Genomic DNA, 12578 nt, shown 5'->3' with positions numbered 1-12578 from the left:
TATTCATGTATACACACATAAGAAAAAACATGATAGAACATGTACCTGTCATTCCGTCCATATTCATAAAAACACCCACACATTTATAGTCTCCTATATTCAAACACAATAGCACTTTTCTGATAATTCATTGACAATATAAAGACATAAATGTACAGCTTCTTATGATCTGTTCCTTGTTTCTTTGTCAGATTCTGGAGGGTAAGCCCATTCATGTAGATTTCTACGGTAACATCTCTCCTCTGGCAAAGAGTGGCCAGCAACTCATCTTCAACTTCTATGCCTTCAAAGAGAACCGACTCCCATTCAACATCAAGGTTTGAGAGACAGTGGCTCATTCATCCTAATTCTTTCCAGCTATTACAGTTTTTCTCAGTCGATTTGACACATTTCTCCAAACTCAGATAACTACTTTCAAAACAATTAAAACGGTAATCTGATTATTTTCACAGGAAATGCTAATTTCCTAATTGTTTATAACTATCTCAACTACAACAACTATAAAAGGGGTAAGAAAAACAACACAAAAGTAGCAGAAGAATGAGAAGGAGAAAAGGAGGAGGTGTAAGAGTGAGAGGTGGTAGAGGAAGGGTATTATTGAGAGGGAGAGGAACATTGGAAGAGGTAAAAAGAGATGAGGGGAAAGTAATAGATAGAATAGGACTTATTCAGAGCAGTGCCATGACAGGTATGAAAGCAAGGCTGTGAGGGATAGACTTACCGTGTTTTCAACTACATCCGCAGTAAAAAGCTGTAAACAGCTCCACTTATTATCACTTATAATTTTACACAGCTCATATTGTCTGGGTTTTTTGTCTACTGAAATCTCTTGGAAAATTATTTTTGGTGTTTCGTCAGCAGAACAATCCAAAATAACGCATTAAATAACAGAACAACCCACTGAAGTGATGTCTATCCCTCACAGCCTTGCTTTCATTCCCATTAAAAATCAAAGATGGCTCTGCTGTGAATAAGGTCAATAGAAAGAGGAGATGGAGCAAGAAGAGTTAAGGATGTAGAAAAGGGGGAAGAGTAGAGGGAGAAGAGGAAGATAGAGTGGAGGGCAATGGTATAGTGGAAACAGCAAGAGAAGAAAAGATAAGAAGACATGGAAAGCGAGGAAGGGGAGAGCAAGGTGTAAGAGGAGGGAGGAGAGAGGTAGAAGGATAGGGTATAGACGAGTTTCAAATGAAATCAGAGCCACCCTAATTGACCATGTTATAAATTATGGTCTTTCCTTGAAAGAAGCTGGACAGAGAGTTCAGCCCAATATAAACATTGTGCCCCAGTCAATGACCCCGGACAAAGAAGAGGCAACATCACTATTATGTGCTGCCATTTTAACCACTTGTGTTGTGGCACACAATACTGTCTTTAGGCCATACACATTTTTTAAACTCCCTCAATGAAATCCACTTTCTGCAGGGTGATCAGGAGCAAATGTAGTGATATTTTGTAGTTGTTTGGTGTTCCTTCCACCATATTGAAGTTGAGGTACAAGCATGTCAAAAGACTGGCCAGATGAGTGGCCAGATTAAAAAAAAGTAATTGATTCAATGATTGCAGTTCATTTATTTATATATTTAATTTATTTTATTATTTTTGGGGAGAAAATCATTGCTATGCAACTAAACTCATTAAAGAACTTTTGAAGAACACGATTGAAGGACACGAAAAATTTCTTTTCATTCATGTATTTGTGTATCCATAGCTGAATTTGTTATCAAATCAACAAAGAACACACTATTAGTTTTTATGTTAGTATTTATTTAATGCATTACTAGAATAAAATGCAGTGCTTCATTATGCAGTGAATATTGAACTGTTTCGCCAACAAGAGAGTGTTTAGTTTGCTTTTAATTGTTTTGAGAGAAACCACAATTATTTGGAGAAATGTCAAATCGATTGAAATAAACTGTAAAGATGCGCATACAGAATTTCACTAAAGAAGTATAATAAAGTAAATCAGCTATACAGTTAAAACTGGATTTTGAAATGTAAATAAATGCAAAAATCGAAGATATAAAGTAAGTTAAAGGTGCATGTAGAACCCAAATTCTGGAAAAGTTTGGACGTTTTTAAAATTTGAATAAAATGAAAACTAAAAGACTTTCAAATCACATGAGCCAGTATTTTATTCACAATAGAACATAGATAACATAACAAATGTTTTAGTTTAAACTGAGACATTTTACAATTGTATGCACAAAATGAGCTCATTTTAAATTTGATTCCTGGGATAAATTAAAGAAAATAATTAGTATCAGCTGGTCATGTGATCTCAACATAGCAGATCCCATGAGCTCAGCTCAATATAAACTAAAACAGCTTTTATGGGGCTACTGATATGATTGGAGTTATATGTTAAGATTTTTTGTCATTCTATGTGTGTATGGATTTTGTAGGTCAGAGATATGGGCCAAGAGCCATGTGGGAGAATATCTTTCCTCAGAGAACCTAAAATCGCAAAAGGCCTGCCACAGAGTGCAATCTGCAACCTTAACTTCACACTGCCAACACACAGGAAGGTAGGAACAAACATAAACATGATTCTGTGACATTTCCTCTAGTGTTATCTAGAGTCTTCAACTATTAAACATTGTCACAGAGCTATTTGTGTTGCTGCTTTAGCTGTAACTTTATTTTGCCTTTGCTTTTGTCTTGCTCTCTTTTAATCTCTCTGCATCTGCATTTTTTACCTTTTCCACTCCCTTACTGTCATCTTTAAACTCCTTTTCTCTTACTCCTCTCCCTTCAACGCCATCTTCACATACTCACCATCCTCGGTTGCTGCCTCTCCATTATGTATTGCTGCAATGCATCGTGGGAAATTGTAGGAAATGGAGTCAGATCCTGATGATGAGGTACATATTTCATAACTTGTCCACCTTTGCCTTTAGTGTGGTGCTTATGTGATCATACGCTTATTTATGTGATTGGTCAAAAGCTTTTGTACCAGGTCATTTGTCAGGCAAGTGCATGCCTCCTTTTTGTGTTTATCAGTAGATTTAAAGCATTGTTATTTTGTGGCTTATTGGAAACGTTTTTCACATTTCTCTTTTGCAGATTTGATTTTTATTTATTTAATTGTATTTCAAAGTGAAGCAATTAGGCAGTTTCACTGGAAAATACCTTTCACACTGTTAGCAAATGGGCTGTGCTTGTCTAGTTGACCCTCTCTCAGGAGACCGCATTGCAAAGTGAAATGTAGCACAACATTCCTTACAGAAACTGAAGCAATTGGAATGTTTTACTGATATCCTAAATTAAATGTACCACATCAAATAATTCCTTCAAAAAAAAAATCTGGGCCAACATTGAAATCAACAGTGCTTTCAAAATAATAAAAAAGAAATTATAGTAATTAGCCACTTAAAAGATCATTGCACTACGATTTTTGTCACTTTGTTCTTACATAGGATTTTTACTTTTGTTATTGCAGAATGACAAAGATCGACGACATACCTTTGCCTCATTAGCATTGCGAAAGCGCTACAGCTATCTGGCCGATCCAGCATCCAGTGAGTCCTACATTTTCTTTGTTCTTGAAACATCAGCATGACATAATCATACGTCACACATACATAGGCATCTGATACAGGCATATATATGAAGGCACAATAATCTCATATCTCACCATTTTCAAAAACAGAACTGCCAGTATATCATGTCTGTGTACATTAGTCATAAACAATTACATTTGTTTGCTTGCTTTTTGCAAAAAATTTTCTTTGTAGTGTGTTGTTTTTTCCATTGTTTGACATTTTATATGATTTGCTACCACATTGTCTACACAGGTTGTGTATTGCCTGGTGTGTTTTTGAATAAACCCATCATTGTTTTATTATTATTTATTGTATTATTTTCAAAAGAACTTGCTTGTTTTATTGACTGTTCTTGTAATTGCGCATGATAAAAAGCCATGGAACTTCAATATCAATATTTTACCACTTGCTTACTTGTTTATTATTTAGGATATTTTTTTGTAACTTGTTAAAACTGCCTTGTAATTGGTCAGATTTATAAGGTATTAATAACTATTTAACTAATAGGCTATTTAGCACACTCCTTTGTTTAAAAATGTAATTATTAATGTAAATATGATATTGCTAATTATTAATTTACATTAATAATAAAAAAATTAAATAAAGGAGTGTGCTAAACAGTCTATTACAAGGCAGTTTTAACAAGTTACATATATATATATATATACCTGTGGGAAAAACTTTGTGTTCCTGTTCAATCATAGATGTCTTGTTAAATGTATTAAAGTTACCAAGCTGTGATCGGTGAGTGTTTTTTTCCCCCCTTAATTTTAGTTTAATATTAACAATATAATAAACAGTGGCAGGTCTGCATTTACCCTGCAAGGCCTAATGCACAGATCTAGTTTGACAGAAATCCTATTGACTGAATCTAAATGTACTCTTTACAAAGAACTACATCCCTTAGCATAAATGAATAGACTAGTAATTTTTTTCAACTTAAAATCTGAACATATTTTCTGAATATTTAGAGCTTGTTATCTTATTTAAGTGGCTGATATTTTACCATCATTTTTCATCTCCACCCATTTACCACAGACATGAGTTACTTTATTTTCCCACTTAGCTTTCCATTGTCAAAAGCCTCCACACTTTCAGTATTTTCACTACTGGTTGTTTCTGGATTTATCCCCTGACTAAATCTTGTTTCTCTTTTCTCTCTTATTTAACTATTTATGTTTACTTTTATTAATTTGATTATGCTAGAAACAGCTGAAAGAGGCCATAACACCACTCCAAAAACCACGCCGCAACCTTCTGGCTACGCTTACAAGCCTGTCTTTACGACGCGCACCTACCAGGCCTGGGCGACAAGCTCTCCCGTCAATGTCCCTAGCCAGACCAAGTCTGGTTTTGGCTCCCTCTCCAGCTCCTCATCCAACACCCCCTCAGCTTCGCCACTGAGGTCGGTGTGGTCTGTGAACTCTGCTTCTCCCATAAAATCCATCATTGGAGGTTCACCAGCGTCTTCCATCAAATCTGCCAGCGACATTGCATCACCGATTCGATCCTACAGAACAATCTCATCACCAATAAAGACTGTAGTTCAAGGTGCTCAGTATCCAGTCCAAGCCTCCCCCACCCTTCTGTCCTCTCCAGGGAAGAGTTCCCCTGATCCAGTTTCACTTAAAGGCCTCACAGGGCTCTCAGCTAGGACCTCTCCGGTACCATCTGGCGGGAGTTTGCTGGAAAGATCCTCCATTTCTATGACCCCTCCAACCTCACCTAAGTCTTCACTAAACATGTACAGCTCAAGTTTGCCATACAAGTCTGTTGTAACCTCAAACCCTCCAGCAACCTGCTCCCCCATTAAAACTGTCCCGGGCTTTCCCCCCATCAGAACCAACACTGATGCCTCTGCCAGAGGATTCCTGTCGTCCCTCTCCTCACCATTGAAATCCGGCTCAGCCACTACAGCAGCTGCGCTGATCAATGGGACAGTTTCCCCAACTAAATATCGCTCCTCCTCCCCAACAACCCATCTTACCAGCACCCTGCAGGAAAGAATTCAAGCCACAACAAATGCAGCAACAACAAATGTGAATGCAGCCTTTGATGAAGTGGAAAAAACATTTAACTCCTGCTCTGCTGGCTACGGCACACTAAAGTCAGTGTCCTCCACTCCTTCATCCTCTTACCAGTCTATTCGTTCCTCTGCGTCCAACTCACTGTATGCCTCCCTCAGATCCCCTCCCAATTCTACCACATCTGTAACTTCCAGCACTATTACAGTTCCTGTGTATTCTGTTATAAATGTCTTACCAGAACACCAGTTTAAAAAGCTCCCTGAAGTATCCAAGTCAACAGCTGCTCTCCTGTCCCCCAGAAAGGCTATGCCCCAAGAGATTAATACCCAGACTCAGTCCGCTTTTGCCAGAACTCTGTCTCCTGTCAAGACTCCCCTGCACATGTCCACAGGAACACTAAAATCTGCTACCTCTTCATCCCCTCTGTCTAACAGCCAGGAGATACTAAAAGATGTTGCTGACATGAAGGAGGACCTAATCAGAATGTCTGCAATTTTACAAACTGAAACAAATTCAAGCTCCAAAGGTTATCATTCTCACTCTAAGGAACATAAAGTGGACGATGAGGAGCCTTTCAAGATTGTAGAGAAGGTAAAACAGGACCTGGTCAAAGTCAGTGAAATTCTTAGCAAGGATGTTTTGAGAGAGAGTAAGGCAAATATTAAAAACAGCAAAACAGAAGATGTCCCTGAGGATGACATAGATGATAATCAACAAAATGAATGGAGATGCCCCCCTCGATATGAAACATTAACCCCTCAAGTGAAAACAAAACCAGTATCTGACAGAGATTTTAACCTTGCTAAAGTTGTTGATTACCTAACTAATGACATTGGCACAAGCTCTCTTTCTAAAATAGCAGAGGCTAAACAAAGAACTGAGGAAGCAAGGAGAGAAGGAGAGGAGAAACAGAAACGTGTCCTGAAACCTGCAATGGCATTACAGGAGAACAAGCTCAAAATGCCTCCAACTAACATGCGCCCTTCACCTTCAGAAAAAGAACTTTCAAAGCTAGCTGATGCATTGTTTGGCCCTGAAATAGCACTGGACTCTCCCGATGACGTCTCCCATGACCAAGACAAGAGTCCGCTTTCCGACAGTGGGTTTGAGACTCGCAGTGAGAGAACCCCCTCAGCTCCCCAAAGTGCAGAGGGAATGGGGCCCAAAGGCCTCTTTCAGGAGATTCCCCCTGTCATCACTGAAACGCGCACTGAGGTTGTACATGTCATACGGAGCTATGAGCATCCAGACGATCCTAAAGACTCAGCATTGGAAGATGCTAGAATGACAAAGCCTCCACTGCGGTGTGCAGACACTGAGCCCCGATCTCCTGGTGGGTCCATCAAAGAAAGAGTTAAAGCTTACCAAGCCAGAGTCAATGCAGAGGATGATGTGATGGGAAAAGGCATGCGGGTCAAAGAGGAAACTCACATAACAACAACTACAAGAATGGTGTATCACAAACCTCCTGCTAAAGAGGCTGTATCTGAGAGGATGGAGGAAACTATGTCTGTACGAGACATAATGAAGGCCTTCCAGTCTGGAAAGGATCCATCCAGAGAGTTAACAGGCCTGTTTGAACACAAAAGCAGCAATGAAGGGGCAGATTCATCTGTTAGGCCTCTAGACCCAATGCCCAAAGTCGAGCGCATCATTGAGGTTCACATCGAGAAAGGCAACAAAGCTGAACCAACTGAAGTAATTATCAGAGAAACAAAAAATCACCCTGAGAAGGAAATGTACATATTTCAGAGCAAAAGTGGCATGAAAGAAATACAAAATAGGATGGGCAATGAGCAACAAGACAACATAGAAGCTGAAGAATCTCTTCCTTGTTATCTGGACTCCAGAATACACATGCCTGTCTCTGTGGAGAATGATAAGACCTTGAAATTGCTTAGTCAGCAGTCAGTGGAGTACCATGATGATGAATCATCCGAAACTAGGGGAGAATCATACAAGTTTGCAGAGAAAATGCTCCTGTCAGAAAAATATGACTCGTCCCATTCAGACTCAGACGAATCTGTGATTGACAGGTCTCGATACTATGGTGAGGGAACACAAGGTGGCTCAATTAGAGAATTCATGCTAAAGTCTGATAGGTCAGGTAGATCATCAGATGATGACAATTATGACAAACTCACTTTGTTGCAGTATGCTTCTGATCCTGATAGTCCAAAAAGGTCTATTTGGATGAGAGTTTCTGAGGACGGGCAGAATAAAAGTAGAGAGAAGCAAAAATATGAGGACAGAGTAGACCGAACTGTCAAAGAGGCAGAGGAAAAACTTAGTGAAGTCTCACAATTCTTTCGTGATAAAACTGAAAAACTGAATGATGAGCTTCAGTCCCCTGAGAAGCATCGCAGACAAGATGCAAGGGAGACTCGTTCTGGGCCCAGCTCAACTTGTAGTAGCCCAGAGAGGTCAGTTCATAGAAATGGAGGGACTGGAGAGGACTGGAGCAGAGACAGGTTTAGGGATAAGTATGGTTCTCATGACAGAAAATGTGCCAGTCTGCCAAGCAGTCCTGAAAGACGGGTCTTGCTTCAATACAATGATGACCCAAAAAAGGGGGACTGCTCATCTGCTAGCAGTGCAAGTGAATCATCTAAATATTTCCAACCCTCGTCATCTAAGGTTAGCTCCGTAAGAATGAAATTTGAATCAGATGCCCAGAAACAAGATAAAGGTCCACAATGGGGACAAACTTCAGGATCCCCCGTAAGGAAGCTGCAGGAGAGTAAGCTACCTGTTTACCAAGTTTTTGCAGGGGGGAATCTCCCAAAGTCAACAGAGTCTTTAGGAAGTGAGAGAAGCACCAAAAAAGATAGTGAGGGTGGCCATAGTTATAACGTTAGAAAGGCTCAAGCGTTTGCCCAAAATCAGAGTGACAGACAGAGAAATAGGTCAGATAGCTCTTCACCAAAACATTACCAAAATATTTACAGCAAGGAGCAAATTGTCAATGAAGACAGGAAAATATACAAAACTTGGGAAAACCATGGCAATGGGCAATTGAAAGGCCAAAAGACAAAGCTCACCCATACCCTAGTGCATGATAGGCAAAAAGATGACTCACCGAATGAGCAGAACTCATTGAGTGATGGAAATACTACAAAAGAAGAAACAACTAAAAAGATAATTTACACAGAGTTGGTAATTCAAGAAGACACTGGTAATGCTGAAAACTGCAATGGTGCTCTAAAAAAAAACTCGGAATCACAAATTCCTGTTAGGGTGTCATCTAGTTTTATAGATCATCATCAAAGTAGTACTTTAAAGTTAGATTCCTCCATTAAATCTGAAAGAACAGGGTCTCACATAGCCAGAAATAGACAGCACCCTAATTCAGGTGCCAGCAAATCACCTAGTGAATTGTCATCTGTAGTGAACTCAGATTCTAGCAGGCAGATTGTTAATATAGTCTGTAATGGTGTAGATGATAACCAAGTTGAGTATATTGAAAAAGTGACCCCAGGTGTCACTGCGGACATTAAACCTCTTCCTGTGTATGTCAGCATTCAAGTAGGTAAACAGTATGAGAAAGAAACTGCTACTGGGCAGTTGAGCACATACAAAAAAGTAGTAAGCCATGAGAGCAGGACAGTGCATGATACACGTGGAGCGTTTTATTCTGTTAAACAGAAACAGCCTCCATCTCCACAGGGAAGCCCTGAAGATGACACGTTAGAACAGGCGACATTTATAGACAGCTCAGGGAAGAGTCCGGTAACTCCTGAGACACGTACCTCTGAGGAGGTCAGCTACGACCTGAACTCCAGGGATCCAGAGCCTGTCATTGGTTCCATGGCTGGCATGCCTAGCCCAATCCCAGAGGAGTCTGAGGAAGAGGAGCAGCCCAAGACATTCATTTTCAAGGAATTACCTGCAGAAAAAGCCAAACCTGCCACTCAATCATCAGAGTCTTCAAAAAGAAAACAAGACTCGTCTGGAAAAAGATCAAAAGACAAACGCATAGCTTACATCGAGTTCCCTCCACCACCACCTTTAGAGACTGAGCATGGTGACCCTGAAAAGAGGGGGTCATGTCCTTCCTCAGAAGCAGAAACAGAGATGATAGAGGTAAATCTTCAAGAGGAACATGATAGGCATCTGCTTGCAGAGCCAGTAATCAGAGTCCAGCCTCCTTCCCCTCTCCCACCTGGAGCTGACAACAGTGACTCTAGTGATGATGAATCTGTTTTTCACCCAGCCCCCCTTAAGAAGTACACCTTCAAAATGGCTGAGGAGTGTGATAAACGTGTTAAGCCTAGGAAACCAGAGAGAAACGGCTCACATCACAAGGAGTCAGGTATCAATGGCATTGTGAAAGGAGAAGAGGTAGAATGTGAACAGAATGGAAATGATCAATCTATCACTGATTGCTCTTTAGCAACAACTGCTGAATTTTCCCATGATACAGATGCCACTGAGATAGATTCTCTTGATGGGTATGACCTACAAGATGAGGATGATGGACTGAGTGACCCTAAAACATCCAGCATGTCGAATGAGGGAAAAGCAGGAGATCGGTCTTTCAGCCAGAGTAAACTTGAAGTGATTGAAGAGGAGAGCACGCCAAATGAGGAAACAGGGGAAAAGGCACAAACAAAGAGGTCATCTGGGAAAAAATCAGACAATGGGAAAGAGGATAAAATCTATTCTTTGGAGGGAAGACACCCTGATAGACAAGGTTTTGCAGACAATTATTTCCAGCACCAACTAGAAGAGGGCATAAACACTACCTTTAAAACGGTGGCTACTAAAGGCTTGGATTTCGATCCATGGTCTGGTAATGTGGGAGAGGAGGGAGCTTTTGATGCTAAAAACAAAGACGAAGATCCAAAGCCCTGTGCTTTGTCAGTGGACGACAAATCGCAAGCAACCACGCCGGATACCACTCCAGCAAGAACCCCAACAGATGAGAGCACCCCAACTAGTGAGCCCAACCCTTTCCCCTTCCATGAGGGCAAGATGTTTGAGATGACCCGCAGTGGTGCTATTGACATGAGCAAGAGGGACTTTGTTGAAGAGAGACTTCAGTTTTTCCAGATTGGTGAGCATACATCAGATGGGCAGTCAGGGGACAAGGGGAAAGGGGGCAGGAGTGCGGGGGTAGTCACCTCTCACTCAAAGGCAGGGGAAAGAGCTGTAGAGGGGAAGGTAGAGGAAACCACAGATATAACACCATCCAGAGGCAGCACAGTGCAGGGCAGTGCTGACTGCCTGGACGCACCTCCATCCGTTGACACCACCTCATGCACTGTCACAGCCTCCAAGGTCGACCCCAAATTACGCACCCCCATTAAGATGGGCATCGCAGCTTCCATTACTATAAAGAAAGACCCTGGCTCAGCTGAACTGACTGATGTTAAAACTGAGTCCTCAGACAGTCAGATGCTGGAATACATTAGCATGGAGTCTCAATTAGCTGAAAGTCACTTTGATAGCACTAACTCTTCCCCGACCGGCAGAAAAGATTACCCCTCAGAAAACTACAATAACAACAATAACTTAGAGTGCTCTAATGTGCAGGCCAACTACATCCAGTGTGGTAGTGTAGTTTTCAATTTGCAGTCATCTTCTGAACCCACCTTACAGAAAGCTAGTAGAATAGAAGCTCAGTTTTGTAGGGAGTCTGTGGAGAGACTGGAGAAAGCTAGCGCTCAAAGTCATCAGACTAAAGTAGTCTCAGAGAACAGGCAGCAAAAGTCTAGACTCCCAGTCAAGGCAGCAGGCTTCAGTTTTAACACACACAGTTCTGGAAAACAGAAGCCCAAGCAGGTTGTGAGGCCAGAGGCAAGGAAAGTGGATCCCGCATCCATAACGCCTGAGCCCAAGTCTAGAATTCCTGTCAAGGACATCAAAAGAAATGTTGCAGTTAACTCAGCTGTCACAGCTCAGGTAGTTCCAAGGTCAAGGAAGCCCACAGACTCAGAGAGATCAGTCCGACCAGTAGTTCCCTCCAGGCTGCCTTTCAAAGAGAGGTCATCTGGTGCTTCTGGTGTTTCGGTTAGCGAGGCAGGTAGAGGCAACTTTAGTGAGGTGTGTAGGCAGTCAATTGAGTTCTTAAAGAATGTTAGCGGAGAAGCAATAAAGGTGGCTGAACGACTTTCAGACGAGGAGAAACAGACACAGGGAGAGCAGTCGCAATCGGAGGAGGACAGCAGCACATCACGAAGCACCTCACTATCGGACCCCTCTCAGTCCCAGCCCTCCCCCTCCGCTGGCTCCTCCCGAAGGGTCACACCCTCAAGGACAAAGGTCACAAGGGCAGCGGGCAGTGAGAGGAGGAGGAGTAAGCGGACTGGAGGAGGGAAGGAGGGCAGTAAGAACGAAGGGGCTCGCAGGTCGCCCCCCGTCGCGGAGATCAAGCCTAGTTTGTAAAACTTTATTGAAAACTTTACTTGATCCTTAGTTGCATGAGCCTTTGTGACTGATTGGATTGCCTGTGGCGTGAACAATAGCTGTCATTCTTGTCATTCTCTCATCACTGTGCTGTGTGACTGTACCGTACTGTATCTGTCCCTGTCAGATTTCCCCTTCTCTCTCCCCTACCTTCCACAAATAATTTATCATAATAAGGGGTGGGGCACTGAACAGTGTATCTGTGCTGGGTTGGTTAAAGGAACGTTGTTGAGGAATTTATATCTGCTTCAGTGTTTGTGAACTTTGTTAGATAAAATGTACAATACTATGTTGTCTGCATGCCTCATCTCAACAAAATCTATTCTTTGTTAATATGTTGTTTTCATTTTTTATACCATTGTATAAACTCATAGTTATTGCCTGCATAGATTCTGTGGAAATTTGGTTTTACATGTGATACAATCAGAGCACCAACTGTGTAGCTGGAACATTGTAATTCACCATCTGTTTGTTCTTCCTTTTCTAGCCAAACACAGTACTATTCTAAAAACATATCTTAGTTTTTCTGCTCCTGTACATAACCTCTGTTGCAGAAAAATAGTTTTGTAATTTTTTTCCTTGTTTTGGCCAGAAAAGA

At 41.3% G+C, this 12578-nt stretch overlaps 1 protein-coding gene across 1 annotated transcript in view; it reads left to right on the top strand.

Annotated features, from left to right (window-relative positions):
- Positions 1-12578, top strand: part of ank3a (ankyrin 3a) — a 121416-nt gene that overhangs the window by 93739 nt on the left and 15099 nt on the right. The window contains exons 35-39 of the mRNA XM_079632699.1: positions 192-317; positions 2406-2528; positions 2838-2864; positions 3443-3521; positions 4752-11951. Of these exons, the coding sequence (XP_079488825.1) occupies positions 192-317; positions 2406-2528; positions 2838-2864; positions 3443-3521; positions 4752-11951 (7555 nt within the window). The remainder of the gene's footprint in view (positions 1-191; positions 318-2405; positions 2529-2837; positions 2865-3442; positions 3522-4751; positions 11952-12578) is intronic.

Source organism: Phoxinus phoxinus, assembly GCF_949152265.1.
Source record: "Phoxinus phoxinus genome assembly, chromosome: 13".
Lineage (NCBI taxonomy): Eukaryota > Metazoa > Chordata > Actinopteri > Cypriniformes > Leuciscidae > Phoxinus > Phoxinus phoxinus.
The sequence above is the reverse complement of the archived record's forward strand: the minus strand, read 5'-3'. Positions and strand labels throughout refer to the sequence as shown.